Raw genomic sequence first — 27,996 nt, 5'->3', positions numbered from 1 at the left:
GGGACAAGGGAGAGGAGAAATGGCCAGGTGGAAAGTGCACTGGGATGGAGTCGGTGGGTTGCGTACGCTCAGTCGTTAAAAAAAGTCCTTGGGGGCCTGGAGAAGGCGGTGGTGGTGGTGGTGGTCTGTGGTGGTGGTAGTGGAGTGTTAAGAAAGTTACGACGGAGGAAAACGATGTCGCTCTTGTTTTGATGTTGTTTCGGGGGTCATTTGATCTAGCTACACAGGCTACAGGTCGCTTGAGCCCGTGCTCCTGGCCCGGGTACGTCGTTCGCGGTCTCGGATGGCCTCTTCGCGGATACGTGCAATCTCTGCAAGCTGCTCTGGCGTGTGGGCGAGGCTCGCAAACATGGGCGCAAACTCAGACTCGGTGTCGCCATTGCAATCGAGGTGGTCGTCGTCACTGTCGTGGTTTACGCTCGAGAGCTCGGGCTGCTGCTTCTCCTTCTGCGACAGGGGCTCCGCAATGTGGTCGTGGCCATAGGCAAAGTCCTCCTTGCCTCCCTCGCCACCCAAGGTCTCGGGGAGGTGTCCGTTTGCCTCGGGGTGAAACATCTCAGTGTTGGAGGGAGTGATGAGGATCTGGCGACGGAGACCAGACGAAGCGTCAGACGAGGCAGATGACATGGAACCTTGCTTGGTTGGCCGCTGGCGGTGAACAGAGCCGTTGGCAGAGGGAAACGTAGACTGGACACCGGACATCTGGCTGATGCCTAACCCGGCCACGGGAACGCTGTCACCAGACTCGGAGGAGACGTTGACGGCCGAGTCGGACGTCTTGGTCGAAGGGGTCGGGTTGGAGTCGCCGCTCTCAGACGTCTCCGTCTTCTTCTTCTTGAGGACCGAGGACGTGATGTGGTGTCTACGGAGCTCGGCCGCAGAGAGCTGGGCCATGTCCGAAGCAGCTTGCGATGAAGACCCAATCGACGTGTTCAGAGTGAGGTCCGAGGGGTAAGGGGACGACGCCTGGGACGGCACCGTCGATGGCATGGTCGACTGGCCGGGGGTGAGAGGGCCAGCGAGGTCGCTGATGCCCATACCGGCCTCAGAGCGACGATACGGAGACGCCATGGTCGCCATCGGGAATTGTGGTGGAATAGGCGACGGGTAGACTGCCGGGCTGTAGTGAATGAAACCCATGTGCGCACCCTGCATGCCACTGGCGGGGAACGCCATGTAAGGGGTAGCCATCTGGGAAGGGGTCGAGACATGCGTAGGGGCACCGTCCTGGCCTCCAGCCTCCACCTCACGAAGACGATGGCACACGGCGTGGTACATGTGAGTGAGCGTTTCAAAGCGGTTGCGCATCAGAAGAATCTGGTTGTCAGTTAGCGTCGTCGTGTAGCCAGCCACGGGGGGGGGGGGGGGCAAAGGGGGTGTTCTCTCACCTCGGATTCCAGACGCCTCGATTCCGCCTCTGCACGATCACGCGCTTTGCGAGCGCGTTCGTAGTCTGCACGCATGCGGTCCTCTGTCGAACGCGACCGCCTGAGCTCCTCCCTGGCACGGATTTCGTCGTCGTGCGCCTTGCTCTCCTCGGCCTTTGCGTGTCCAATCTCGGCACGGAGAGAGTCGATCGTCCGCTCGTGGTTGGTGATGAGCAACTCGAGAGCCGGGCTCATGGGCACGCCTCCAATGCTAATCTTTCGTCGCCTCCTGGGGGTCGACGGGGATCCTGGAGCCGATACCGATGGGACATTCGTCAAGATGGCAGCCACACTTTGTGGGGGCGACTGGTCATCAGACGACATGGTAAATGAGCGCGATGGTGTGCGCGAAGGAGTGAAGGCAGCGACCCTGGGAATCTCGGGTGTGCGCAAGCCATCCGAGGTCGCCGAACGCGCCTTGGACTTGCGCTTCTTCTTCTTGCCGACCTGGTTGGACAAGGGAAGGTAGCCCTCGTCCGGGATGATGGAGTATGACCCGCTGCTCACGCGGCTGTATGGTGGGCGGTTATCGCTCGCAGGCTCGATGAGCTCAGACATGTCGTCGGACAGGTCGATCTCAAGAGCTGGAATGGGTGACAAACGCGATGGGCCAGCCTGTGGCGATTCGAGGTGTTGTTCTTCTCCGTGAAGCGGTTGTCCTGGAGACGACGGCACAGGGGATTCGGAGAGCAGGGATGGTTCCGGGGAGGGTGAAATGTCGCCTTCGCCGTCAGACTGGGACGACTCCAGAGTGATCGTAGGTGGTGAAAGGAGACGCTGGGGTTCGGAAGCGTCGGCCGTGCGGTCAAGGTCGTCGTCGACAGAGTCGGCCGAGGTCGTTGGTATCAGGCCAGGGGAAGAGTTGAGGGAGGTGTTGACGCTGCCATCGCCTGTGCAGACGGCACGCAGGAGGCTGCGCTTCTTGGCCTCCTTTGCCTCTTTGCGCTTTTCGCGTGCGCGCTCACGGGCGTTCTTGTTGGAGGTCGAGACCGCTGTCGATGTGGCCGTGCTCGTTGACGCTCGGTCCTTGTCCTCTTTGCCATCGGCGTTGGACTTGTCCATGGACAGGAGCTCGGCAGTGAAAGCGCGACTCAGGCGCTCTCGCTGGCGACGTCGCCATTTGCGAACGGGTTCGTGGACGACAAAGTAGATGGCACCAAGAACAAGCACAACTGTGCAGATCAAGAGCTGTCCGCGCCAACTGGCAATGAGAGTGAAGGTGTGCGAACTCAGACGAGCTGATGACGACGAGGTTTGGTGTGTCGCAAGTCGCGTGTTGTACGCCGGCGCCCGTTGCCGTGTTGGCATGGCGTAGATGCGCGCAAGGAGAAGGGTGGGGTGAGAGGAGAAGGGGAGGTGACGAAGGAGCAGGAAAGGGACAAAGGAGGGCTGAGTGGACAGTCGCGCGCCAGTCAATTGCGGAAGCGCGTCGCGGACTAATGTCGGTGTGGAATGGGAGAGAGCAAGGTCACGTCGACATGCGGGGTAGACTGGTTGAGTGTCAGAACGAGATGACCGCAGTCTAGAGGAAGGCAGCTGAACAAGATCAAGGTGGGGGATCCGATGGAGATGGTGGACAAGCCCCGGTAACAGTTATGAGCGAGAAGGCAGGTGCGCCAGTTGTAAACGGCCACGCCCCTTGGCTGTCGGTCGTGGAACGCCACAGAGAAGGTAGTGTGTAGAGGCCGGTGCCCAGAGACTGAGTAGTGGGTGGAGAGTGGGATGGCGAGTGTCTAAAGGGGGAAGGGCATACTCTTGGAGCGAGGCCCAAGCACCAGATACACGATTCCTCGCCGGCCCTCTGTCCCCTAGCTCCCGGGTGTGGGTGTGCGGCTTGCGATGCGAAGACAAAGAGGAATCCCACTTACCGAGAGGCGATGACCGTAAAGAGACCAGCCGTGTCGTTCTTCGAGGCGATGCACGTCGATTGAAAGGAAAGGTGTGGTGTTGATAAAGGCGGAAGCGTCGGCGGTAGCTGTGTTATTTAGGCCGGGACCGAGTACCAGATCCCCCTCCCACTGCGGTGTCGCTGTCTTGAGGTCCGAAACACGGTCGCGTCGGAATGCTTTGTGGTCGAGGGGCCTTTGATGGGGATTCGTTTATTGTTGTGGTGTGCAGTGTGGGCGTGATGGTGGGTGTGAGGGTGATGGGATGGTGATTGGGGTGATTGAGAGGACATGCAAGAAGAAGAGAGCGCGGGGATGTGTGTTGGACGGAGACGGCGCGGCGGCGGCGGCGAGTGGTGGCCAACACACTTGGCGGGACCCATGCGCCTGTACCGAACCGTGTGGCCTTGTGGATGGGGGGAGACACTCGCCGTGTCGTCGCGCTGGCACAGTGGGCGCCACAACCCCCCCGCACGCGCGCACGGCACACTGCCAGCCGCCAGAGAGCCCACACACCCTGCTGCCATGCATCATGTTCGTCCTAGTTCCCCTCACTGCCGCCGCCGCCGCCGCCGAATCGATGCGCAGTCGCCGCGTCTCGGTCAACCGTTCAGAGGTCTCATCTTCCCATCCTCTCTCAGTTGCCCAAAAGGGCGCCCCAAGACGCACAAGGCGGCTAAGGCGGGACTTTCCACACGTGGAGATCGACCAGGACCCAGCCGGGAGCCCTGGCACGGCGTGAAGGAGGGGTGACGCGGGGAGGTAGAGGATCAAAAGGAGGCACTTGACAACGTCTCCCTGGTCGCCCACCGGCACGGCTGCAAGCGCTCCTACTGTTGCACCAACTGTTGCACCACGTCCACCTTGAATTCAGCGACACCGAGCAGAGAGAGCACAAGTCGAGAGAAAGAAAAAAAAATATACAAAACAAGGGCAACTGACGGGCTCGCGGAAGCCATGAATGACAGCATGGCAACGTACTTACCCTCGAGGAGAGGAACGTGTCAACGGTGCTGTAAGCGCGCAGAGCAAGCAAGCAAGCTGCGAAGCTGCGAACGAGCCACCACATGTCCAGCACATGCGTTGCGGTTGAAACCGAACCCTATTCATGCAGCGATGCAGCGACGATGCATGACCCCGCCCGCCCCGCACACCACACGCCACTGTTATCCTGCACGTTTCGGTTCTCCTGCACCTCTTCGTAACCCTCTCCGGCCTCTCCCTATCCCTTGAGAGGAATGCAAGGAAACCAGCCCAATCTCGTCCTAGATTCCTATTCCTGGTCGTATTGTGCAGCCTGCCGTCCGAAAAAAAAAAGAAAGAGAATAGGACCCACACAGGACTCACACCTCCCTCGGCCGGTGTTCAAGAGTCTCCACCCTCGTCGACCGACCGGGCCCCAGAGCAGGGCCCCCTCCGGCAGGTCCGAGTGTGTTGAGAGCGGCCCGGCGAGTGCACAAGCGCAGCGGGGAGTGGTGCAGGCTGGCCTGTGCCGTGAACAAAACTGGTGTCAGACGCAGGTACAGATGTGGGGGGGCCGTCGGGATGGTGGACACTTTGCGTCAGAAGGTACAGAAACCGCATTGTTCGTGCAGGAAGCAAGGCCCTTGCAGAGCCCGACAGTACACACGGGTACACGGGGATGCGGGCTCTTTCTGGCGCCCTGGTGGATAATCTGTGATCTGTGTGATCACACGACCAGCTACCAGCCAGTGTGGAGTATAAACAGGTTCCCGCGCGCCTAGCATTAACAGGCCTGCCATAACAGACGGGAACCTAGTCCACACAGGCCTACCGCCATTTTACTTCCGTTGATGAATGGCACCTCTCCTCCACCTGCGTCCGGGCTGTGCCTGAGAGGACGAAAGGGCCGGCCTCTACTTGGACTGGTTGTCGCTGGTTGTTGGGCACGCACGTGCATGACGGCCGGTACGCCGTACGCCGTACGCCCATGTCATCCCAGCCAGTCTCCGACTTGCCGATAGCAGACTTGAGCGTCCCGCCATCGTGTGCAAACCAGAACATCTTTCCTGTTCTCTCTACCACAAGAGTTTCAACTTTATCCTACTGGCGTGCAGTTCGAGTACATCGACCCCATCCTACCACCCACACCACTCTCTCTCTCTCTTCTCACCAAGCGTCACCTGTGCCCTCCACCCACCGCCTCCACTTCTAGCCCAAGATGTCGACCCAGCCCCTCCTCCAGCGTACCGCCAAGAAGGTATGTTATGTCTCCTGGTATCGCGCCGTTTTCCAGAGCTGACCATGTCCCTTCTCGTAACATGTCCGTCTATCGCACCGTCTTCACACCTCGATTGACCTTTGTCGCCACCGTATTGACAACGTCCCCCCTTCACACAACACGTGCGATCTGGGATCCCGTCGTGCAGCGCATCGCCCTCCCTGTCCGTGTTGAGCCCAAGGTCTTCTTCGCCAACGAGTAAGCTCATGTCACCTCGATTCCATACTCACCTTTCAGGCGTACCTTCCTCTCGTGGCTCCACTTTGCCGTCATCCTTGGTGGTCTTGCCGTTGGTCTCCTCAACTTTGGTGACAAGGTCAGTTTGCTGCGATGGCTATTTTGGCGTCGAGAAAGTTGCTTTGAGACTTTCCAAGCTCTACAGCCAGCGTCATTCACGAACTGTTGTTGACATGTCACAGGCTGGCCGCATCTCCGCGGCCCTTTACACCGCTATCGGTACGCAAACATCCACTGCTGCGGGCTGCGCGCAGCGACAGCACCCGTTACGAGCACTGGCTGACCTCTTCCCACAGCTGTCGGTGTCATGATCTACGCCCTGAGTGTATACCAGCGCCGTGCAAAGGCCATTCGTGAACGTTCGGGCGCTCCTTACGACGACCGTTTCGGACCTGTGAGTTGCATGTTGCATCCCTGTGACTGTTGCTGACCCCGTATCAGACCGTCCTCTGTGTCTGCCTTCTTGGTACGTCCTAACGAGCGGCCCACGAGCGCAGAGCGCCAACCGTCCACACGTGAGCTCGAACATCTGCTGACCATCCACAGCCGCCATTGGCACCAACTTCGTCCTCCGCGCCGTCTACGAGTAAACTCCACACATACTCCCCCCAGTCACAGATGTGTTCCTCAATAACTATCCCTCTGCTCTGCCTGCATTAGCAGAGAGGGACTCTAGCACAACTTTGGAAGCGCGGAGAGGGTGAAGGGGGCACGGCAAGCGAGTGAGCGAGCGTTTTGGAGGAAGCAACGGTGGTCGCTTCAGGCATTCGTTTAATTGGTAGTCGTGATAGTGACAGCACCCTCCCTGCACTTCATTTTCATTATATGTACTCAATTGGGAGTGGCTTGCTGCAGCAATAGACCTCAGCGTGGAAGAGTTGGCAGACCATTTCCAGCAGCTGGGCGGACATGAGACAGATCTCAATGGCCAAGCGGAGGCAGACCCATGACGCACCGCTCTGCTCGCTCTGCGCCTGGTGCCACGGTCGGAACTATGACGTGGCTTGAGTGTCCCAGGGTGTGCCATCTGGCCGGTGGGTCACGCATTCATACGTCCACATTCTTTGGCTGCTCAATACCATCTCCTCCTTCTCACCAAAGTCAACCTATACAACAATGTCCTGGCAGGGTGAGTCCTCACGTACCGAGTGTACAGACTACGTAGCGTGTCGGACACTCGTGGAAGCCCGGGCTTGCGGCGAAACGAGGTCTTCGGCAGGCGCCGTCCTCGTCGCATGACCTGCTTCGTCACGCCGATCCGGACCGCTTCGTCACCGCGGTCTGGGAGCTGTACCGGACACCTAGCCACTGCCATACTGGAAGCATGCGCTGACGCTTATTCTCTCCACAACTCTCTCATCAACGACATCCTCTCCCCCCTTTGTCTGCGCCGCCGGCTGTACCAAAACCCGATCGTCCGAACGCTTCGTTGCCGTGTCGTCTCGCCCCCGTCGCCTCCGACCTTCGGCGCTCTCACCACGCCAACAGCGTACGTCGACGACCACCTCATTGCCACTGGCAAGATCAGCAAGGCCGCCATCGTCGGCAAGCAGGGTGGTATCTGGGCCCAGTCGGCCGGTTACAACGTGCGTACTGAGCTGGGAGAGCCGTTGGCTCTGGGCCCGTTGGTCATTGGGCACTGGTGATAGGGCGAGGGCGAGGAAGCACGAGTGCAGCGAGGATGAAGGCCGTCAGGCCGTTCCTCAGTCTGCAAAGGACACGGTACGGGATGCCCATGGGCCATGGGCTTGGCCGTCGTGACCTATGCTCCCGATCCTGCTCGCTCCTATGCCCTTACTTGCCGCCACCAAGGGCCCTACACTGGCCCACTGATTGGTGCTGCGGAATACGAGCAGGTCGCTGACTTTGTCATACAGCTCTCGCAGGCTGAGCAGGACTTCATCACCAAGACCGCCTTTGCTTCCCCTGACGATGTCCGTGGTGGGTACCTCTCGCTTATGTTTGGCGGCCAAAGGAAAGCTTTAGTTGACACTGGCTAGCCAACGGTATCACCCTCGGCGGCTTCAAGTTCATGGCCATCCAGGCCAACCCGGACGAGGTTATCGGCCGGAAAGGCGTAAGTACAGCTATACGCGTGAGGTATCCCGTAGCTGATCATTTTACAGGAGCGCGGTGTCTTCATCATTCCCACCACCCAGGCTATCCTGATTGGCGAGGTGAGTTGCAGCTTTGCTTTGCGATCATGGTCTCAGCTGACAACCTTCAGTACGAGGGCACCCCTGCCGGTGACGGCAACGTTGTCGTCTCCAAGCTGGCCGACTACCTCAAGTCGGTCGGCTACTAGATGTTATGATGTGATGGACGTGTAATCCCCCCCCCCTCTTTCTGTGCTCAGCAGTCTCCCTCTACAAAGCAGCCCGGTTTATGAATGTCTCTGAATGCAGGGTTGCATGTAGCTAGCCAAAGTCTCACCGGCCAGGCGCTACCGGTTACAAGTGTATGTGTGTTCCGTCCCATCTGTCCCACCCCCCTCTCCCCCCATATCTAATCTCGTGTCGCCTTAGGCCGTCTTGCCAGCCTTGGCCTGGGCCTTCTTCTCCTTCTTCTTCTCCTTGATAGACCCCCGGGTCTCGGCGCGGATAGCCACAGCGGCGGCAGCCTTGACGTTTGCGTTCTTGCGCGCACGGCGCCTGCCAGCGGCACTCTGCTTGTCCGCCTTGCGGTCCTCGGTGATCTGCTTGCCCTGGGCGGCACGCGCGGCAGCACGGCGCTGGGCACGGTTCATGCCGTCAGTCGCAGCAGCAGCGGCGGGGGCAGCCTCCTCCTCCTTCTTCTCAGCCTCGTCGTCGTCGTCACCACCGGCCGCGGCCTTGAACTCCTTCTTGGCCTTCTTCTCTTCCTTGAGTTGGCGCTTGGCCTCCTTGGCCTCGAACTTGGCCTGTCGGGGTCAGTACCAACGTTGTGGCGGAGGGGACCCACCTGAGCGAGACGGAAGGGCTCCATGAGCTCGTCGACAATATCACGGGGGTCGTCGCTGGGAAGAGGGACTTCGTCCTTCTGCGCCAGGCGCTTCTGCCAGCGCTTGACACCGCGCTTGTGCGTCTGCAGGTTGTCAGCGTGTGCGAACACTAGCACGCTCGCGTCGTGGGCATGGGTCTGGGCTGGATCCTTTGTTCACCGAGAACGAGGCAGCCCACCCATTCCCACCTGCGCTACCCCTCAACTCACGGCACTGGCAAGGTGCTCCTCGGCATCGTGCGCGTTCTTGAACATGCGCTCGGGGCAGAGCACACAGCCCTGGGGGAAGGTAGCAGGGGGCCAGAAGGGGGACGCCTCAACGTCCTCGATCTTGAGGTCAAAGTCTGGCAGTCAGTCTGCTGCACAAAGTGGGCCTCTGCAGCAAACTCACCATCCTCGTCGTCGGAACCATCGTCAAACTCCATCTCGTCGTCGGATCCAGCAAGCTCGCCACCCTCCTCGTCCTCGTCCGACCCAAGGTCTGCGTCGTCAGCTTCGTAGTCACAACGTTGTCTTTCAGCTGGAACCGTAGCCACCCACCTTCCTCTTCGCTCAGCATGTCCTCGTCATCATCCTCCTCCTCGTCGCCATCTTCATCCTCCGAGCCAGACTCCTCGTCGCTGTCGTCACTCTCGCTGTCGTCGCTGTCGCTCGCGCCGTCAATGCCCATCGCAGCCTTGATGGCCGTAATGCCCAGCTCGTCCTCCCTCTGCTTGCGCGCAAGGCGCTTGGTCGCAATCTTGTACACGGGCATGGCGTCGAGAGTTGGTGTTTTGGTTGTTTGTGGGTATGTGTTTTGGTGGTTTACAAAAGTTGTAGCCTCCACTTCGAGGCAGAGATTACTGGAGGAGGGAAGAAATAAAGTGATCGTTGTGAAGAACAAACGTGTCAAAGACAAAAATGACAAAAATGTATCGGGCGTGTAGCTCAGTTGGTAGAGCGTGTCATTAGCATCTTCTACCCTACTTGACAAGGTCTTTGGTTCGATTCCTAACTCGTCCACTCTTTTTGGCCCTGCTCTATTTCACAACGTTGCATGGGCATGAACAAAGCAAGAACACAGACGTCCTCGACGCTGTAACCTGTAATAGTCACACTCCACATGCATAATATTCATCGCTATAGCCATCATAACCCCAATATGCTACATGGACCAGCCCAGGCTGCCGTCCTCCCTCATCAACTGTAAAAACTGAAGAGTTAGCTCTGTGCTATGTTACTCAACTCACCGTGGCCTGCTGCGCCAAATAGTCCCCAACGGTCTCGACACCGCGCACGAGTGGGATGCGCGACGTGTCAAGAGCAACGGGGTGGTTGTACTTGTTCTGGGCGAGGCGCTCGCCCACGGCTGACTTCTTGCCTGCTTGAAACTTGAGGCACTTGCTGTGATTGTCAGTTGCAGCGTTGGTCGACCTCAACTCACTCCTCGGTAAGGCCATAGACGTCCAGAAGCAGGTTCTTGGTCAACAGCGCCAAAGCCACAGAGATGCTGGCATTGGCAAGTCGGACAGCTGAAAACTGCTCGCTCTGTATAGGTCAGCTTGGGGCAAAAATCACTAACCTACCTCAGACACCACGGCCATCTTGCCCACAAGCGGCTCGTTACCCATGCCCTGGACGACGGCCAGCTCGATCGCGTTGGCAACGGCGGCGCCGTGCGAGACGAGCTGACTGAGGTACTGTACAACCTGCATGATCTCCTCCTGAGCGTGATACTCGAGCACGGCGAGGTTCTCGGCAACATAGAGCACGAAGCCTGGGTCGATCTGGAAGGAGTTTAGTAGACAGCATTCACAAAACCCAAACTCACCTCGCCTTGACCAAGCAAGTCGACATCAAACGCCTTGGAAATGAACCGGAGGAATTCCAGACGTATTTGACGTTTCTCGCCAAGCAGCTGCCACCAGCCGTTGAGCAGAGCAACGCCACGACGGTGACCCGAGACCTCGGCGGTGACGGAGCGCTGGTAGTCGTACGAAGCCCTTGCGGTCTCCAGGAAACGAACATTGAGGATGGAGGCGTGTTTGGTGTGCAACGTGGCATGGAGAGCGAGAGCACTGTTACGAATACGCTCGTCCGCGCTGGTCTCGAGGGAGATCAACAGCGAGAACAACTGGAGAGTTAGTCCACGTATGAACGGTGTAACTCACGGGCAGCGGGTGGTAGAGACCCTGGTTGATAGTGAAGGCCAGACAGTCCATTGCGGCTGCCTGAAGGGCACGGTGGTGAGACTTGGCGCCATCAACGATAGCCTCAATGTTCCGCTGGACGAGAGCGGTAGAGATACCAGATTCGTGGAGGTCGTTGGCGCTGCCAATGAGGTCGTTGACGCCCTTTGTACCAACACCTGCCAACGTCAGCGACCACGAGGGCAAAGGACCTACTCTTAGCTCTCCGCACCGCCTCAGACTTGAGGAAGTCACGGAGGAGATTGAGAAGCCATGCGCGGCTGTCCTCGTTGTTAGAGCTGAAAATACCCCTCATCCATGCCTCGGACTTGGGCCGCAGAATGAGCTGAGGATTGGCTCGGAACAGGGCAGCCAGGCAGAGAATTGCAATCTCTTGCGACGCGGCAACCGACGAGAATGTCAGGTATAGGTCGAACAGGTAATCTGCCAAGGGAAGGTCAGACTTGGTGATGCCCTGGAGGGTCTTCTTCAGCACCGAGTCGTTGGATGCAGCTGCCTCAAGTTGGCCAAACTCGGCAATGAGAGCCGTAATGTAGTAGAGCATCGAGATAGAAGTAGGCGGAGCCCGGTTCTGCTGGCTGGCGTTCCTGATTTTGGCTACATCTGTCAGGACAGTTCACGTCCAAGGAAAGTTGACTCACCGACACAGGTTCCCATCAAGCTCATGAGCGGGAGGAACTCCTTGGTGAGGTTGTTGACCACGGCGCAGTAACAAGCAACCGGCTGAGGGAGGGAGGTGTGCTTGATGGGCTTGCCGATAAGGGACCTCACTTCCTTCGAGAGTGCCTGCGCAAACGTCGACGACGTCTTTGGCATCGATGGAATGGAGCGGGTGAAGATGCGCAGAAGGAGATCGTTCGTAGCCATTTCTTCAGACTGAAAGGATCAGCAAGAAACCACTATACTGCAACTCACGTTGGCAGGCGTGCTCAACAAGTAGGTGATCAACACCGATGCCTTGTTCGTGTCAATAAGGGCGGGCTTCTCAAAGCTAAGCAAGTAGATGGCCCCAATATGGCTCTTGGCATCCTGTGAGAGTCAGTGCATGAAGGGGAGAGACTGCTCACAAAGGATGTCTGCTCGGTGGCATCAACCATACGGTTGATGAGCGAGTCAATAGTCTGAGGGAAACAGTCGTTGTTGCCTGAAGCCACACAGAGCTTTGAGACCTGAAACATAAGCGACTGCTGTCTGCGAAATGGCTTACTCCTTCCAGCGCAGACTCCAGCGTGGGGTCTAACTTCTTGTTCTCGTTCAGGATGTCAACCAGGAGAGCGGCGGTGTTGTCAGGGTTGAATCCAGACGTTGGATAGAGAATCTCGCAGAGTGACTTGAGAGCGAGGTCCTTGACGCCGTCGTCTTCATCCTGCGTTGCCTGGATGAGCTTGCGACAGATCTTGACGCGAACTTCGGGTACATCGGCCGTGGCGAACATGTCGCGGAGGAGCTTTACGACACGCTTCCTGACGCCCAGACCAGAGTCGAAGACACGCTCGGCGATGAGAGGGTAGTACTGTTCCGCCCACTCGGACCTCTGAACAACGTACTTGCCGATAAGGTCGACAGCTGCGTCGCGAACAGCAGGCGAGTTATCCGACAAGGTCATCTCGATGGCGTCGCGGACGACAGGCTTGCCGAGGACATCTGGGTCGGCGACAACGATACCACCAAGACCGCGGAGAGCCTTAGAGCGATGAGCCACGCCTGGGAGGTCCAGAGCCGTGACAAGAGCGTGAAGGATAGGATCAAAGGCGTTTTGAAGAGAGCGAGTACGCGACACTGCCAGCGATGCCTGGAGCGCTTCGTCGGCCTGGTTGGGTTGACTGGCATGTCAGAATAGTCATCTCGTCTGTGAAGCGCACCTGATCGCGAACAAGCCATCGTCAGGGGTCCACACATCTCGAGCGGCTCTGCGCATCGATTGAGCAACCATCTGGAGGCTCTCTCGTGTTTGCAGGGCAGAGTCGTCTGTTTCCACTGCGAGTCGCTCAATGACCGAGGTGACCTTGCGTAATCCTTGGAAGAGCTCTTGTGCCCAAATAATGCGGGTCATGTCCCCAGATGACTGCCATCAGTTCTTGCCTGGCTTGCCTCCTCAACTCACCTCAAACATGGTGTCATCACGTGCTGCCGTTGTGAGGAAGGTCTGGATGGAGGCCTCGGCAGCCAGGAGAGTGGCCATGCCTTCAACGTTGGCCTCAGAGATGATCTCGTCAAGGCTGGGGACGATAGGTTTAGCAGCCATCTCTAAGTGCAAAGCACGAAGGCGGGCGGCAATGTCACCGAGGTAGTCGAGAGCGACAGTGCGTGCAGCGTTGGCCTCGGTCGTGTTCTTGTTGCGGTCATTGAGAGCTCCCATCTGGCTGTTAGCAAGTTCCAAGAAGTCGCGACGCACCAAAATCTTGGAAAGGATGGTCAGGAAGAGAGAAGCAGCGGGCCATTCTGGGCGGTAGAGAACAGTGAGAAGGTCGGCCACAAAGGTGTCCAAGACGGCCTTGTAGTCGGTGTCTTGGGGAGCCTTGGCAGCTTTGCTCGCACCAGACTTCTGGACAAGGTGGTTGACAATAGTGTGAGTGGAGCGCAGGGCAACCTCGATTGCGTCGGTCATGATTTGGTTCTCCAACTATGCCGTCAGTCAACAAGCCCTACGGTGTAGACTCACGTCGTGAGCGGATGGCGGGGTCTCATGGCCTGACATGCCACCAGTCGGTAAACTTGAAGACGATTGAAGCTCGTTATCCAGCAGAGCAGTTCGGTGCTTGCGTATCCGCTCCTTGACACCGTGTGACAAAGCCTGGATAAGCTGAAGCATCAGAGCACTCAAGGTGCTGATTGAGCTGCTGTTGGACAACCTGTACGAGTCAATACCACGCACGCATGGATAGACTCACTGGAACTGGTGCTGTCCCGCTCCTTGTTCATGACTCTTGCCCAGCTCCCCTAGAATCTCCTCGATGATCCATTGACGCTGCTCATCGTACTTGGCAAACAGCTGGACAAGTTAGCACACGATAACGTGTCTTGAACTCACTCCTCTCAGGCAGCCCATAGCCTCCATCCTCAGACTCTTCATGAGAGCTGTAGTCGGTCCACCGACGACACCTTCCCTGCCTTTGGTGCGTCGCGATGCTGGTTCGCGAATGAACACGGGGCTCTTGGCGAGGTAAACCGTCTTGATAACCAGGTCATCGGAGAATGACATGTCTCGGCGGCTGACGAGGGATGCGATGTGGGGCACAGCAGCACATGTTGCTTGGGCAATCGAAGACAGCGAGGGGTTGGCGAAGAGCGCCGACAGCTTCTTGGACGACTTGCCCTTGCCCACCGCAGCTGCTTCGTTACTCACAACGACAGCGAGGTAGCTGGAATGCATTTCTGAGGTGTCAGCCTAAAGGTTGAGGAGATACACCCACGTTCACCCGCCAAGCCCTCCACGACCGGGAAGAGAACCTTGGCCATCTGGTCACGGACAGTCTGGACGGCGACCTGCAGGAGGTCCTCTGAGTAGAGCTGAAGTGTCAGCCTTGGAACAAATACGAGACCACCAACATGCTTTGGAAGAGTGTCACAGTCGAGAACAGCTAGGACACAAAGTGCGGCTGATGCAGCCGTCATCATGGTGGCCAAGCGCTGCTCGGCACTGTCCAGCTCGTCCTCAGTCATCGCCTGCTCTGGTGTAGGCTCCGCATCCCTGTCCTCCCCAGCGTCCTTCTTTGAAGACTTCTTCTTGCGTGGCGAAGGGTTGGCGTTGACAGTGGTCTTGCTACCATTGTTCGGGAAGGGATTGAGGGTCTCGGCGTCGACCAAGATCTTCTCGAGCATCCTGAAGAGCCTCGTGAGACTGTCGACGTCCCATGATCCGTCGTATGGGCCAGCTCTAGCGCGTTGACGCTTCATGCTTGCCTGAAGACGGGTGACATAGCGAATAACCTTTTCCATGGTCGCCACCGAGAGCAGGGCCTGGACACCATCGTTGGAGACACCATTGAAATACCGCGCGCTGACCATGTCGTCTGTAGATGGGTTGGCAGGGAGAGAGTCAGATTCCTCAAAGATGTCCTCGAGGAGGTTGTGCAGCTTCTGTAAAGCCGCTGTTCTCGTCAGCTCGATCGCCAAAGGGAGCACCCACTGCGATGGTCCTTGTCGCCGGTTCGTCCACTTGGTGGGGCGACTGTAAGGGGTGCCTCTTGCGTGTGCATGGTCCAGTCTCCATCGGCGTCGTCTCGGGCGCCGTGGCCCCAGTCAATGTCGTCCTCATCCGACTCATCGCGCCTAAACTGTGGAGTCGAGTGTATTGACATCGTCGAGCGCTGAGGATCAGATAAGCTGGAGATTGACTTGTACGCCTTCTTGGCTTCCGGCGTGAACTGGGGGAGCGAAAGCATTACGCCAGATGAGTGTCGCGCCAGCTGGTTACCATGGTGAGGCGTAGGTGACTCATGACGAGAGGCAGAGTTAGACTTGTGCTTCTTTGTGGGGGACGGCCCAGTCATCGAGAGGGGATCGGGCGAGTCGAAGCTGGGTTGCGCGGCAGGACGAGAGGGCGTTGCTGCTCGCGACGCCGATGGGCTGTGGATCTGTAAAGTCCTGTTGATGTAATTCTCAAAGTAGTTGATATCATTCCCAGACGCCGCTGGTGAAGCAGCTGCGGAGTTCGGTGTTGGCGGCTGGGTTGGGGTCGGCGGAGTGGGGGGAAGAAAGGAGTACGGCATAGGCTGAGTCGCAGATGGGTTGAAGACGCCTGGATGCTGGGGCGCAGACGGGCCTGCCGACACGGCCTGTGACGCGCCAAACGATGGACCAGCAGCCGGGAACCCACCCTCATAGGCGAAGGGGTTTGCGGCCGCGGTGGGATCCGCGTTTACCTGCCCATTGACTGAAGGTGCAGATGTGGGAGTCCCAAACTGGCTTCCTGGCGCGTGCGACGACATGGAAGGCTGACCATGCTGTCCGTATGAGCCACCAGGGATGGCCTGCGCGTATCGACTCTCAATAACGCTGGGGGTGACGTAGGGCCTGTCGGTCAGCGCCTTCATCGCTGATAGTTGTCTTCCTCCGCCTGCTTCCTCTGTTCCTCCGCATCCGGTGTGGGTGGTGGTCTACTTACTGGTTGCCATAGCTAGGTCCCTGCAGCAGGGAGGAGATGCGCTTCTCTGCATCCTGCCTCATCACCATGTCCTGTTCAGTCTGCGGCGCGTCCATACGCGCGAACGCCGACGCATACTGGGGATACAGTGTTGACGATGAGGAAGGCGCGGTGTAGGTCTTGGTGTGGGGTGCAAAGTGGCCAGCGACTGCGTGTCAGCTGTGCCGCAGTGCATCAGAAGGCTCACCTCGTGCAGTTGGCGTGTACGTCGCAAACGGGTAGACGGCAAGGAGACTGGCGGGGTCGTCGTACGGCGACGGCACGGCGGGAGGAAGGGCTTGCCCGTTCGTCCACTGAGGCTGTTGTGCTTGTTGGCCGCCTTGATGGTGGGGCATGCCGTGGCCACCGTTTGTATGCGGGTGTTGTGACATGTTGGCCTATTGCCCAACGTCTCGGTGCTCAAGAGCGTGTCGAGGTCGCGGGCAAGGGGGGTGGCGGACGCGCTAAAGGGAATGTATGATGGTGAGGGCAAGGAAGGTGACAACAGGTGAGGTGTGCAAATGAGTCTGGGGCACCATCCCGCGACCACGTGAAAGTGGCAGCGCGTCGCGTCCCTCGCCTTTCCTCTCAAGGGCCCTCCTCCACCGTCTTGCACTCCAGACCCGCTGATTGTTTGCAAGGCGCTCAAGCCCGGATGCCATATCCATGTGCATGCTGAAAATGTATTAGACAATTAGAGACGCGAACTGCTTCCAAGAGGTGCTCTCCATGCAATCAAGTACCCCAGCCCGGCCAGCCAAACCCACTTTTGTCAACAACAGTGGTACCTGGCGCCCCATTTTCACAACAGACGTAACGCCCAAATGCTGCATGGAAATCGACATGAATATCTACTCGCTGTCCTCGTCCTCATCATCGTCATCCTCGTCACTGTCGCTCTCCATTTGCTCGAGGACGTCGACGTACTGCTTGCCCTTGGCAAACAGCTCCTTGAACGCCTCGCGCTCAGACTCCTTGGCACCCTCACCGCGAGCAGTGCTCAGCGAGCGCCACTCGATCAGGCTGGGCTCGTCGACGAGGTCACCGTCGTAGAGTGCGCGGAGGTAAACACCAAACCAGGGAGCGTACTCGGGGTTACGGACACAGAAGGTCTGCACGGCGATGGCCACCTCAGCTGCGTCACGAGAGAAGGACGAGGCCATGCCGCCCCAGCGCTCCCAGATTTTGGTGGACTCGCCCAGGATCTTGGCAGCACCGCCCTGGGTGGGGCACTTGCTCATGAAGAAGTTGACCACCTCCTCACGGGCAAGGTCGATACCCGAGTTGTAGCCCATCACGAGGGTCTTGAGCTCGAGCAGAGCGTTGGGGATGGAGTGGTCCTCCAGGTAGGCGCGAGCGAGCGACGAGCGAGCCTCGGAGAAGAAGGCAACGGGAGGGCCGTCGTTCAGCTTGAGGTGCGCAACGCCCTCGAGGTCGTCCGACGAGGCCATGGACACAGGAGAGTCGGGAGGTGTGGTGGAGGCGACAGACAAAGTGGAGAGGGAAGCGGTGGAAGCAGTGAGGTTGGAGATACGACGACCGAGCTGCAACAAGCGCTTGTTGCGGGGGTGCTCGTATGGGTCCTCGCCCTCGTCCTCCGAGTCAGAGGCCTCCTCCTCCTCCTCGTTGGGCCAAATGTAGCCAACCGAGTCGGGGCCAAGAACAGCAAGGCGGTGGCTCTTGGCATCCTCCTCCTCGTCCGAGCCGTCGTCCGAGTCGTAGTCGTCGTCGCGGTACTGCACCCTGCCGATACGCGCAAACTCGGGAATGGTCACTCCGTTGCCAATCTTGACGCCGTTGCCGATGAGGGCACCCTTGCCAACGGTCACATCGTCGCCGATCACAACGCCATCGCCGATAATGCACTCCTCGATGTTGCAGTGTGCGCCTATCCGCACATCGTTGAAAACGTACGACGTGCGAATGGTCGAGTTGGGGCCAACCGAGCAGTTGGTGCCAAGGGTGGAGCCCTGAATGAGGGTGTTGTGCGACAGAGTGCAGCGAGTGGCAATGAGAAGGGGTCCCTGGAGCACCGTTGTACGCGAGAGGAGAACGTTCTCACGCGAGACGTAGACGTTTCCGCGGCGGAGCTCATACTCGGCAGTGAAGAACAGAATGTCGGGCACGAGGGGGAAGACCCAGCGACGAAGAATGTCGTTGGTGATTTCGCCGTACGAGCGCGTATCCCTCACACGCTCAACATAGCGGCCACCCTGCATGCGTGGAGGCTTGCCCTCCTCAGTGGCAGTCTGTTCACCAACGAGGTGAACGTTGATGTTCTTGCCGAGAAGGTCGCTGGTGAGGACACCGTTGACAAAGTGCCTCCTCAGGTCGTGGTAGTCAAAGTTCTCGGTGCACAGGGCGGGAACATCGGCCTCGCAAATGTCAATGCCAAGGTCGCGGTATCCACCACGCGAAGACGAGGCTGAGGATCCCGACCACACCTCATACTCATCAATGGTTGCGGGCCAGGGGTCGAGGAAGAGGCTGGATGCGAATGTGACGCGGTGGCGGCGGGGCGAGATGGGATTGAGGGAATAGGAGAGGAGGCGCGAGGAAGGAGGGTGCACCAGCATGATGGGAGACTCGGGGTGCTGGCGACCGCCGCGGCCGACGCCCATGGTCATGATGACGTTCTTGTCGACCTCACGACGCTTCTTGTGCGCGTCGACCATCTGTGAAATGTCGTAGTTGGAGACGATGGGGTTGTGCACAAGAATGAACGGGTTCTCGGCATTGAGAACCTGGAAACGAGTTAGCTATGCCTCAGAAAACGGTCACCCACCTGCATGGCATCGAGCTCACGCAGCGCATCACCGGCAGTGTACGCGGTCGTGGACGAGAGACATTGGATGTCGAGAAGGCCCTGCTTCTGGAATGGCGACTCGCTGGTGGCGTCAACACAGTTCACGTTTCACACGCAACATCTCCTCTGAGTCGACTCACGCAACAAAGTCACGAATCTTGTCGGCGTGCACACCACAGAAGATGAACACCTGCTTGACCTTGCTCGCGCTCAGGCACTCGAGCGTCCAGGCGAGCAGGGGAACACCACAGAGAGGGAGGAGGATGCGCGGCTGGTCGAGACACAGCACCTCAAAGCGGCGGTTGTACGAGTCAGCAAGGACAACCGCCTGGAGGGGAGCCTCGTCGACATTGTCGCCGCCCTTCTGTTCTGGTTAGCTTGTCCGGCACTGGATTGAGCGGCAAAGAGCTGAACGCTGATGGGATACAGGAGCGCTGTGGCAGCTCCGTTGTCCAGCCTTTCGTTTCACCGATAAACGCACCTGCTGCTTGGTCTCGGCCTTGGAGGCCTGCTTTTTGGGAGGCATGTCGGCAACGCGAACTGGGTATAGCGAGGGATGTCAACTGATCAACTGTACTTTCTTGGCTTGTGGTCACACATTGTCAAGGACGCTCGACTTTGAGTCGTCTGCGAATTCACGTGGCAACCACGCGACAGGCACTGATCGGCGCCACCTTTGCTAACACCGCAAATCCCACCTCGTCTGCTCGGAGGCCCTTACTTACCCACTGGTGCCCATTCGACGACGAGGACGACCAGAACAGCAGCCGGCTCGACGCGCGCAGGCCATCTACTTGCGAGCACCACTCCTCACCACTCCTACCCCACCCCCACACCAGTCACCATGCCCGTCCCCTGGGAGGTACGTCCTCTGTCGGCCGCCCGAAGCTCTGACTAACATCCCGCAGGCCCTCCTTCCCTTCGGTGCGTCACAACCTCGACTTCCATGACGCTGCATCGAGATGTAGCTCGCATGGAGCTCGCCTCTCCACCTGCCCTCCACTCGTTACTTGAGCTAACGCAAACCAGCCCTCGTTACCGTCATGTTCGGCGTCTCGGGTAACGTCCTCAGCATCTCCGAGCGCATCCGCAACGACGGCAAGGTGAGCTTGCTTCTCCCCTCAGCATGTTCACGAACTATTGTTGACACAATCTACCAGGCTCCTAGGTACAACATCGACAAGTGGGACGAGATGATGATGGAGCGTGACCGTCGGTTGACAGGATCGTTCCGTGGCCAGACCGTGAGTCGCGTCACCGTCAAGAACTGTTTGGCCTTGGCCAGCTGCCTCGCCGTTCGATGTTTGCCATGTACTGACGCCGAGCAGACCAACCCCGTGGCTCCCGAGTCCTTTGGAACCAACTCGGTCTGGGAGACTGAGAAGATCATCTAAGGATCCTCTCAACAACAACATGCATGCGATTAGAAGACTCGAGGGGCCGCGAAATGGTGTTCATCCGTGGCGAGCCGCGGCGTCGGACGAGTTCGGGCAATCTGCGCGGCGGTCGAGACGGAGCTGCTGCCAACTCGACATCTACGAGCGCATGTGCTGCCATGTTGCAGAGTGCTGGAGAGGGACATTTGAGAGCGTCAAGTGTAGGCGTGGCCTGACACGCGCTTGGAAGGTGCTGCGGAGCAAGGCCAACCCTCTGGGTGACCTGGTCATCCGCGACCTCGGTTTGCTCTCGCAGCCACCCAGTCAGCCGATGTGTCTTGCGCACACGTTCATTGAGCACACCCTCGAAGATGTGTTGATGCGTGGAGCTTGCGCGGTGGTGCGTGCAGACATGCTGTGGTCCGCTCTGGCTGCCTCTCCAGTCTCACATGTCTCCCACCACGACAAATGGAGGAGAGTGGAGTCCCAGTCGTACGGTCGTCCTGGCGTCAGGCATTTCAACTGATCAGAACCTGATCCCTGCCTCTGGGAGATGCTGACTGGAGTGCAAAATTCGGGAGATGGATTCTGGAACTTGGATTCTCGGGGAAGCTATATTCTGGAGAGCTGGATCATGTGGCTAGGACGCAACATGCAGTGGAGGGGGGTTTGTTGCGCGATAAGATCAGTGCCGTCAGTCAGAGGGGGAGTTGGCCAGTTCTCCAGTGCACTGGACTAGCAGCGTCAGAAGTCCCATGTTTAAAAATGCAAGTGACAGAGGACGGATGCTGCATACGCTGCGACCGTGCGCCTGGACGACTGGCGTGACGAGTCGTCATAGGGTCGCCTACCTCCACTTTGCGTGTCCGTGGAGTCAAACCAGTCGACGACGACAACAGGCGTTTAATCATCAACAGAATACATCACCCTTTCTGCCCTCCTTCACAGTCCAATATACCAAGCATGGCTACCATCAAGGGCGAACTGGGCATCTTCCCAGTTTCGCCAGACCGCAAGCACCCCTACTTTATCTCGGGCGACCTCTCCTCGACCAAAGCTCTCATCTTTATCGGCGGTCTCTTCAATGGCATGAGCGATGTCCCGTACCTCCCTGCTCTCTCTGAGGCCCTGGGTACCGCTGGATGGAAGTTGTGAGTCTCCATGTATCAGTCATACACTTGTCAAGAGGCGCTAACACTCCAGTGCCCAATTCCACTGGACTTCTGCCTACGAAGGGTTCGGCACCTCGTCGCTCGACACGGACGTGCGCGAGCTCTCAGCCCTCGTTGCGCACCTTCGTGAGAATGGAGCCACCAAGGTGGTCATCATGGGCCACTCTACCGGCTCGCAGGACGTGATCCACTACCTGACTGCCAGAGCGCGTGGTGTCACTCTCGCGCCTGTTGACGGCGGCATCATGCAGGCGCCAGTGTCCGACCGCGAGCATTTCGCGATTGACGCGTCGACCGCTTCGTGGACGGCGGCGCTTCCCCGCGCCACAGAGCTCGTCAAGGCTGGAAAGGGGTCGGAGATCCTCGAGGCAGACCTGGGACTGCGGATGAGTGCGTACCGCCTCTGGAGTCTTCTCTCGCCAAGGTGAGTGCCAGCTTTCAAACTATAACCCTTCACTTCAAGCTGACGACGCAGCGGCGAAGACGACTACTTCTCCTCCGACCTGCCTATTGAGGCCGACGGCGTGCATGCGCACCCCCTCTCTGCTTCATTCGGCAAGCTCGCTTCGCCCGCCCTCGCTCTCTTCAGTTCCAAAGACGAGTACGCACACGTTGCCGACATTCCGGCCCTCCTCGCCCGATGGACACAGGTGGCGTCTGGATCTCCTGGTCAGCTGTCGACGCACATTATCGAGGGAGCAACCCACGCTGTCGACGATGCGAGCTTGCATCCGCTACTCACATCCGCTGTTATTGGCTGGCTTGGGCAGTCCATTCAGCTTTAGCCCACATCGATAACATCGTGCGGGGCTCAATTCAATTTATGGAGGCTTGTCCGTTCGGACAGACCGGATGGAGCAAGCGCCTCGCATCCAACATGACATGGCGCCGAACAGTCTCGGAATCGAGTTCTAGATTCAATACAACCACTAGCACCGCGACACTCCCACGTCCTCGGCCCCGAACTCAATTAGTCACCGTTGTTGCCGCATGCGTGGGTGGTTCCCACCATTTGGTCGTTGCACAGCATGTACGCATGTGTGTTTCGCGTGAACGAACAATGACGAGGACAATTTCTGGTACTTCCGATGTGAATCATTTGCATGTTCATGGATGATACACTAGAATGCTAAGCGACAACAGCGATTAAGGGAGGCAAAGATGAGGGGGTTTGGGGTTGGGAGACGGTTTACTTGATGCAGGGGATTCATGTGGGTCTGTCGATGATGTGACGAGGATTGGGGAGAAGGAGGGGGGAATAATGTAGGAAAATGCGGGTAAAGAGGAAGACGTTTACGCGTTTCAACGGGTCGGGGGTGGGTCGTTCGTTACAGGGTTATAATCAAATGGGAGTGAATCCACGGAGTTGGCCAAAGAGGCGAATGCTGCGACGCCGCTTGGGCGTAGTGGGCGAGGTATCGGGTGTGGTGTGGACAGATAGGTTGTTGGCAGATACCGAACGCGACGTGCGCGACGGCGTCCGAGATGGCGTCCGAGAAGGCAGGCGCGAGAGTGATGTGGAGGGCGTCAGGCCGCCCCACATGGAAGATCGTGAGTCCGAATTGGAGTTGTTCGACTTGGTGGCGCCGTCATCGCCGTCATCGACGTCGAGTGGGCTGAGCGAGGAGAGGGATGGGCCACGACGACCAAACATCGAGAGCGAACGCTTGATGCTGCTGGTCGAGAGGACGGAGGCGCGTGATGGCGGGGATGCAAGTTGGGGCTGCGGGGCGAGGACCTCGGGCACAAGGACAAAGCTGTCCTCGGTCGACTGCGACCACTGACGCTGGTGCCCAGTGTTGACGTTTGGGGCCGAGTCGGCTTTCCTGGGCTCGGGCTTCTTGACCGTGGCCACCGACTCTGCAAGAGCTGCACGGATGACTGCGTCATCTGGCATAGGCTCAGTGAGTCGGCGAGCAGGCGTGATGGGTGACGAGGGCATAGACTTCGCGCGCGCCACTGTCCGCCGTTCATCCCGACTAAGGGATGTCATGGACGAGTTCTGGCGGCGGTGGCCACGCTCGCCACGAATCGGGGTCACGTTGGGCGTCATGTCCAGACCACTCAGTCCTCCACGGCGCAGGGAGATGGACGAGCGGCGGCCTCGCAACGGCATGTCGCTTAGTGACGAGAACGACGTGTTGCGCGAAATGTCTGCACTGTCCAGGTCGAACGGAATACCGCCGTCCGTGATAATGGTCGTGGTAGGGCGGACGCGGGAGACTGGACGGGAAGGGAGCACGGCGCCACGAATCTCGGATGACGCGAACACGTCAAGGGAAGTACGAGAATCGGCAAAGCTGAGTCGCCTGCGCAACTTGGGGGTGTCGAGGATCGAGGTGCGGCGGGAGTCGTAGCCCGAGCTGGTCGTGTATGAGAGCTGCACCTTGCTCCTTGCAGTGGCAAGAGGTTCAGAGACGATGTCCGCGAGGGCGCGGTCGACCGCAATCCTTTCGGATGCCGACGCGCGCCTGAGAAGTAGAGTAGAAGGTTTGGCAACGCGGTATTCTGGCGTTGGTGTAGCGCTAGAGTCGGAATTAGGGGCGGGGGTGAAGAGGAGGCTGGGTGCGGTACCCATGTCCATCAAGGTGTGGCGCTTCTGAGGAGCGTGCATGATAAGCTCTGGTGTCGCCTCCTCGGAAATGGTGGCCGACGAGTGGCGGTCACGCGGTGCAAACAGGGACACGCTCGAGGGAAGTTCAAACGGTGGGACAGAGCTCTCGTCACGGGCAGCGCACAGCTCGGCGGCCCAGAGCTCCTTCTCAGCGTCACATGTGGCAGCGAGGTCGAAGTGATGCTCGCGCAGGGTGAGGCGTATGGAATGGGGAAGAAAGCCTGAATGTCAGCTGTGCAGTGTAAAGAGGCGAGCTCACCTTCTGTAATGTCAATGAGCTCAAACGCTTCGAGGGGAAGGTAATGCTTGAGTTCGAAAGTCTTGCCGCGCCTGATCTTGGCCAGGATGAGGTAGCCCCGGTACAGGAAGGCAGCGAGGTACTTGACCTTGACAGGCGGCTGCACGAGTGGGGCATGCACGGGGTGGTGGTAAAGCACATCGAGCGCGCCAATGAGCCGACAGACACCGAGGCGACGGACAAAGTCGTAGTTGACAGTAGGGTGAGGTTCTAGCCTGTCAAGAACGTTCATCGTCTTGAGCTCGGCCTCCTTGCGCTGCCTCGCGTCATCTGCATTCTCGGCCACGGCCCGCATGGAAGCTTGCGCGGCCTCGACGGCGGACATGACTGGGGTGGGTGGCACATCCCTGTTGACGTTGACGTCGGCGAGCAGTGACGCAAGGAGCAGTGGGTAGCGACACACACGCTGGACCGGGGTGATGAGAATGTCCTTGAAGCGCAGTCTCGTGCGGGCCGGCTTGGGGACACGGTGGTGCAGAATGTCGCGCAGCGTAGGGTGTGGTGATGTAGACGCGATGAACTGGCAGCGCTTCTCGAACGCCTCGTAGTCGGACCGGTGGGCAATGCTGCGAACCAGCGCAGAAGCAGCAGTCGAACCGGCGCAATAATCATTGTAGAGTGAGAAGCTCGTCACCTGGGGTTTGACGTCAGCAGGTAAACAAACCAGGCACGATCTGATCTGTGTTTATGTTCCTCACCTCTCGCACAAACAATTCCGCGAACCGTATAGTGGCCTTGTCCACCGTTTCAGCGTCCGTGGTTTCATACCCGATACCGCAGTACCGGAGAATGTCGACCATGTGTGCAGCAAACTGAACATGGAACTCGAGGAGGTCGGTTGTGTTGCGGACGACGAGGCTGTGGATACGCTCTGAGACGTGCGGGAGAACAGCCAGCTGCGGCAAGTAGATGTGAACCAACGAGCGGAGGTCATGGACGTAGGTGACCTCGGTCTCCACAATCTCCAACAAGATCATGCGACGCTTGTCAAGGAGCACCTTGGTCGTTTCGGCTGAGAGCTTTGCGCTCACTTGCTGGAGCTGGATCTTCTTTGCGTCAACGTCGCCTTCCTGGCCGCTGCGGGCGCTGCGGGACAGGGACGTCTTTGTGGACGGGAGTGATTTCGTCATCGCGCTGGGTGAAGAGGACAGCGTGTCCGACACAAGTGACGCGCGGTCGGCAACCGACGAGCCATCGAGTTGCTTATCGAAGGACAGCTCGTCCTTGTTCGATATTGTCAGCGTGGAGAAGCTCACGATCGACTCCTCCGTGCTGGCGAGGCTGGATTTGCGCGGGGGTACGAGTGCTGGTGACAATGGGCGCACACCCGAGACCATCTTGACAGACTGTAGTGTGTAGCCGTCATGGTTGGAGTAGCCATATGGCACGCTGTTCTCAAGCTGTGCTGCTTCGCCCATCTCGCGCCAGCGCTCAATCTCATTCTCGCCAGTGTCGAAAGACGCCCTGCGGCGGTTGTCGAACTGGGCCGCAGGCTTGGGAGTGCCAAACTGGGCGAACCGATCCTGAGCCTTCTTAACCAAACCAATGGCAGAAGTAGAGCGATGACGCGACAGGCTGATGGTCGATTCTGTTCGTCCATGGCCCTTACGAGTGGAACTGGAGGCTGTGCTGTTGTCATGATGCTGCCACGGGCGTTCTTCATCCATGGCCTTGCGAGGCAACGCCGTTCCGGAATGCAGTGTGGGTGGGACATCTGGGGTCTTTGTCGCCTGCTGGGAGTTAATGGGGTAGGCAGAGAAGAGAGGGTCGTCGGCCGTGCCAGTCGGGATGGATATTGGTGCTGGTCTGCGCCGTGGGATGCTATTCAGGTCGGACTGGGCCGAGTAATACGAAACCGAAGTCGATGGAGACGGGCTCGCGCTCGAGCATCGTGAAACGGGTGAGAGTGGGCGGAAGGGGGATGAGAGGCCGGCAGGTGCGCGTAGTGTTGCTGGCGAGACGGTCCTCGAGCCTGGTATGGGGTCGAGGATCGTGCGATTTAATGCCTCGGAGAGTGGGATGTGAGCCACGGCCATGGCGACCTTCGGTCGGTCCGGGGCTCGCGGGACCCGCAGTGAGCGAGAAGAAGGAGAGTCGAGAGGGAGAGAAGTGGATAAAGATGGAGTAGAAAGAGGAATGAGAGCTGTGGAAAGGGGCACCGGGCACCTGTGGGTGGGTCAGCAGTGGACAAAGCGATGGAGCACGCGTGCTGGCAAACAGGCAGGGCCCGTCGGCCGCCGCCGGCCCTCGCACACACGTTGCAGTTGATCGCACCTGTGCGTGCAGCGTTGCCAGGTTTTGCGGTCGTCGGATCGCACTTTCGGGCTCGTAGCACGGTCCTCGTCGATCGGTCGATCTACCGGCGGCGACTTTGGTTGTCAGCGAGCTGTTGTTTGGAGATGAGAGGAGTAGCAATGTGGAGAGAGGTGTGTGTGTGTGGTATCACACACCCTTCCCCACCCCCACGGCCCAGCACGCAACTCACGCTTCTGTCGTTACCGCCTCCGTCGCACGCCGAGAGACGGTCGTCGTATTGCGATACTGCGGTACCCAAATTGGCAGTCCTGACGTCCCCACGACGCCGCCCTTGGAGGTTCTCTTTGCGCTAGGCTACGGACAGGTGTGACCGTCCAGCGAGCAGGTTTCAGAGGCTTGAGCCAGGGTGCAAAGCGGCGGCGCCGTTGGTTGCAGCTCGGGGGTCTGGGAGGGCGGGAACGCCTTCGAGAGGGGAGTTGTCGAAAAGTCGAACAGTAACGGGAAGAGAGGCTGGAATCGAAGGGGAACAAGTCCAAACCAAAGCTGATATCCTGATGGTATAGAACGACGCTGTTCTCAACTAGTTGTTTGACAAGGCAGGTGTGGGAGGGGGTGGTGGGGTCAAAAAAGGTGGGAGACGGGGGGGTTTGTGTATGACGAGCTTTTTGCTGTTTACGGTTGTAAGAGGCTGAATTGGCAGAGTCACAGATCGCTTGCGATCTTCGAGATGGCGAGCCAGGTGGCGACAGAAACAATGCGGCCAGGTCAAACAGCAACTGCAGGGGAGGTCGAAGAGCAAGTTCGGATCTGTTCAAGGCTCTCATGGAGCTGTGAGTCGCCGCCGCATGGCAAGTGGGCCCACTTTGGCCACTTGCTGGAGACAGGGAAGGAGCGAAAGGCCCTCTCCTCCCCCGTTTGTTGCATGAATCAGGCCACATCCCGGTCGCCTGGTTGGAGAGAACTCAGGACGCAGCAGGGACGACCAAGCGTTAACGCAATGATGACATGGCGTCGTACTCGGGCAGTATGCCGCGGTCCAAAACACCCACCACGCCTCTTCTGGGCAGGGAGAGACCCTGCGTCGACCTATTCGGTCTCCTGCCGGCCCATCCCATCGGCACGCGGCTCGCCAGGAAGACCATGGGCCACACCGCACGGCAAAGCGCGGCAGCCCCCAGCGACCGGCAGTCGACCTGGCAAGAGAGAGGGCAGGCACGTCAGCCACCTCCCTTTCATCCCCACACACACACCTCATGACTGACCGTGTGGCTCCTCGTCTCAACGACCACCTCTGCCGCCCGCGTGCTGCCAACGTCGTGCGCGCGCGCGCGCGCCCGTGTGGCCAACCCCCAGCCATAGCTTCTTAGCTTTTCCCCCCCCTGGGCGGCA

General features: G+C 58.7%; 9 protein-coding genes and 1 non-coding gene across 10 annotated transcripts; 5 read left to right on the top strand and 5 right to left on the bottom strand.

The window, feature by feature from the left end:
• Nucleotides 1-228: 228 nt before the first annotated feature.
• On the bottom strand, nt 229-2,735 carry EHS24_002531 (uncharacterized protein; the record flags this gene model as incomplete). The annotated part of the gene is made up of 2 exons (XM_028618266.1): nt 229-1,317; nt 1,389-2,735. 2 exons carry the CDS (start codon nt 2,733-2,735, stop codon nt 229-231), a joined length of 2,436 nt encoding a protein of 811 aa, XP_028473222.1.
• Nucleotides 2,736-5,495: 2,760 nt separating this feature from the next.
• NRF1 (GTPase regulator Nrf1) lies at nt 5,496-6,382 on the top strand (the record flags this gene model as incomplete). The annotated part of the gene is made up of 7 exons (XM_028618265.1): nt 5,496-5,534; nt 5,704-5,753; nt 5,793-5,871; nt 5,930-6,011; nt 6,089-6,186; nt 6,234-6,258; nt 6,339-6,382. 7 exons carry the CDS (start codon nt 5,496-5,498, stop codon nt 6,380-6,382), a joined length of 417 nt encoding a protein of 138 aa, XP_028473221.1.
• Nucleotides 6,383-6,908: 526 nt separating this feature from the next.
• On the top strand, nt 6,909-8,097 carry PFY1 (profilin, required for normal timing of actin polymerization in response to thermal stress; the record flags this gene model as incomplete). Its single annotated transcript, XM_028618264.1, has 6 exons — nt 6,909-6,921; nt 7,281-7,378; nt 7,670-7,733; nt 7,793-7,869; nt 7,919-7,969; nt 8,020-8,097. 6 exons carry the CDS (start codon nt 6,909-6,911, stop codon nt 8,095-8,097), a joined length of 381 nt encoding a protein of 126 aa, XP_028473220.1.
• Nucleotides 8,098-8,313: 216 nt separating this feature from the next.
• On the bottom strand, nt 8,314-9,525 carry EHS24_002528 (uncharacterized protein; the record flags this gene model as incomplete). Its single annotated transcript, XM_028618263.1, has 5 exons — nt 8,314-8,685; nt 8,733-8,855; nt 8,982-9,115; nt 9,163-9,252; nt 9,312-9,525. The coding sequence occupies 5 exons, from the start codon at nt 9,523-9,525 to the stop codon at nt 8,314-8,316; spliced, it is 933 nt and encodes a 310-aa protein (XP_028473219.1).
• Nucleotides 9,526-9,687: 162 nt separating this feature from the next.
• On the top strand, nt 9,688-9,773 carry EHS24_002527. Its single transcript has one exon. It is a non-coding gene; the product is annotated as a tRNA-Ala (tRNA).
• A 142-nt stretch (nt 9,774-9,915) lies between these two features.
• On the bottom strand, nt 9,916-16,477 carry SCC2 (Sister chromatid cohesion protein 2; the record flags this gene model as incomplete). The annotated part of the gene is made up of 22 exons (XM_028618262.1): nt 9,916-9,954; nt 10,001-10,154; nt 10,195-10,298; nt 10,337-10,537; nt 10,582-10,884; nt 10,922-11,118; nt 11,156-11,557; nt 11,602-11,836; nt 11,876-11,989; nt 12,028-12,129; nt 12,168-12,783; nt 12,823-13,025; nt 13,065-13,319; nt 13,356-13,583; nt 13,623-13,800; nt 13,852-13,952; nt 13,992-14,335; nt 14,374-14,470; nt 14,510-15,051; nt 15,090-15,976; nt 16,068-16,254; nt 16,294-16,477. 22 exons carry the CDS (start codon nt 16,475-16,477, stop codon nt 9,916-9,918), a joined length of 5,673 nt encoding a protein of 1,890 aa, XP_028473218.1.
• A 459-nt stretch (nt 16,478-16,936) lies between these two features.
• Nucleotides 16,937-19,417, bottom strand: EHS24_002525 (uncharacterized protein; the record flags this gene model as incomplete). Its single annotated transcript, XM_028618261.1, has 4 exons — nt 16,937-18,829; nt 18,871-18,973; nt 19,032-19,255; nt 19,373-19,417. 4 exons carry the CDS (start codon nt 19,415-19,417, stop codon nt 16,937-16,939), a joined length of 2,265 nt encoding a protein of 754 aa, XP_028473217.1.
• A 318-nt stretch (nt 19,418-19,735) lies between these two features.
• EHS24_002524 (uncharacterized protein) lies at nt 19,736-20,285 on the top strand (the record flags this gene model as incomplete). Its single annotated transcript, XM_028618260.1, has 5 exons — nt 19,736-19,753; nt 19,800-19,815; nt 19,921-19,994; nt 20,052-20,135; nt 20,220-20,285. 5 exons carry the CDS (start codon nt 19,736-19,738, stop codon nt 20,283-20,285), a joined length of 258 nt encoding a protein of 85 aa, XP_028473216.1.
• A 945-nt stretch (nt 20,286-21,230) lies between these two features.
• On the top strand, nt 21,231-22,224 carry EHS24_002523 (uncharacterized protein; the record flags this gene model as incomplete). The annotated part of the gene is made up of 3 exons (XM_028618259.1): nt 21,231-21,418; nt 21,471-21,863; nt 21,915-22,224. 3 exons carry the CDS (start codon nt 21,231-21,233, stop codon nt 22,222-22,224), a joined length of 891 nt encoding a protein of 296 aa, XP_028473215.1.
• Nucleotides 22,225-22,781: 557 nt separating this feature from the next.
• Nucleotides 22,782-26,387, bottom strand: EHS24_002522 (uncharacterized protein; the record flags this gene model as incomplete). Its single annotated transcript, XM_028618258.1, has 3 exons — nt 22,782-24,274; nt 24,313-24,985; nt 25,050-26,387. The coding sequence occupies 3 exons, from the start codon at nt 26,385-26,387 to the stop codon at nt 22,782-22,784; spliced, it is 3,504 nt and encodes a 1,167-aa protein (XP_028473214.1).
• Nucleotides 26,388-27,996: the final 1,609 nt, after the last annotated feature.

This window comes from Apiotrichum porosum (assembly GCF_003942205.1).
Source record: "Apiotrichum porosum strain DSM 27194 chromosome Unknown scaffold_13, whole genome shotgun sequence".
Lineage (NCBI taxonomy): Eukaryota > Fungi > Basidiomycota > Tremellomycetes > Trichosporonales > Trichosporonaceae > Apiotrichum > Apiotrichum porosum.
This window is presented reverse-complemented; position numbering and strand designations above follow the sequence as displayed.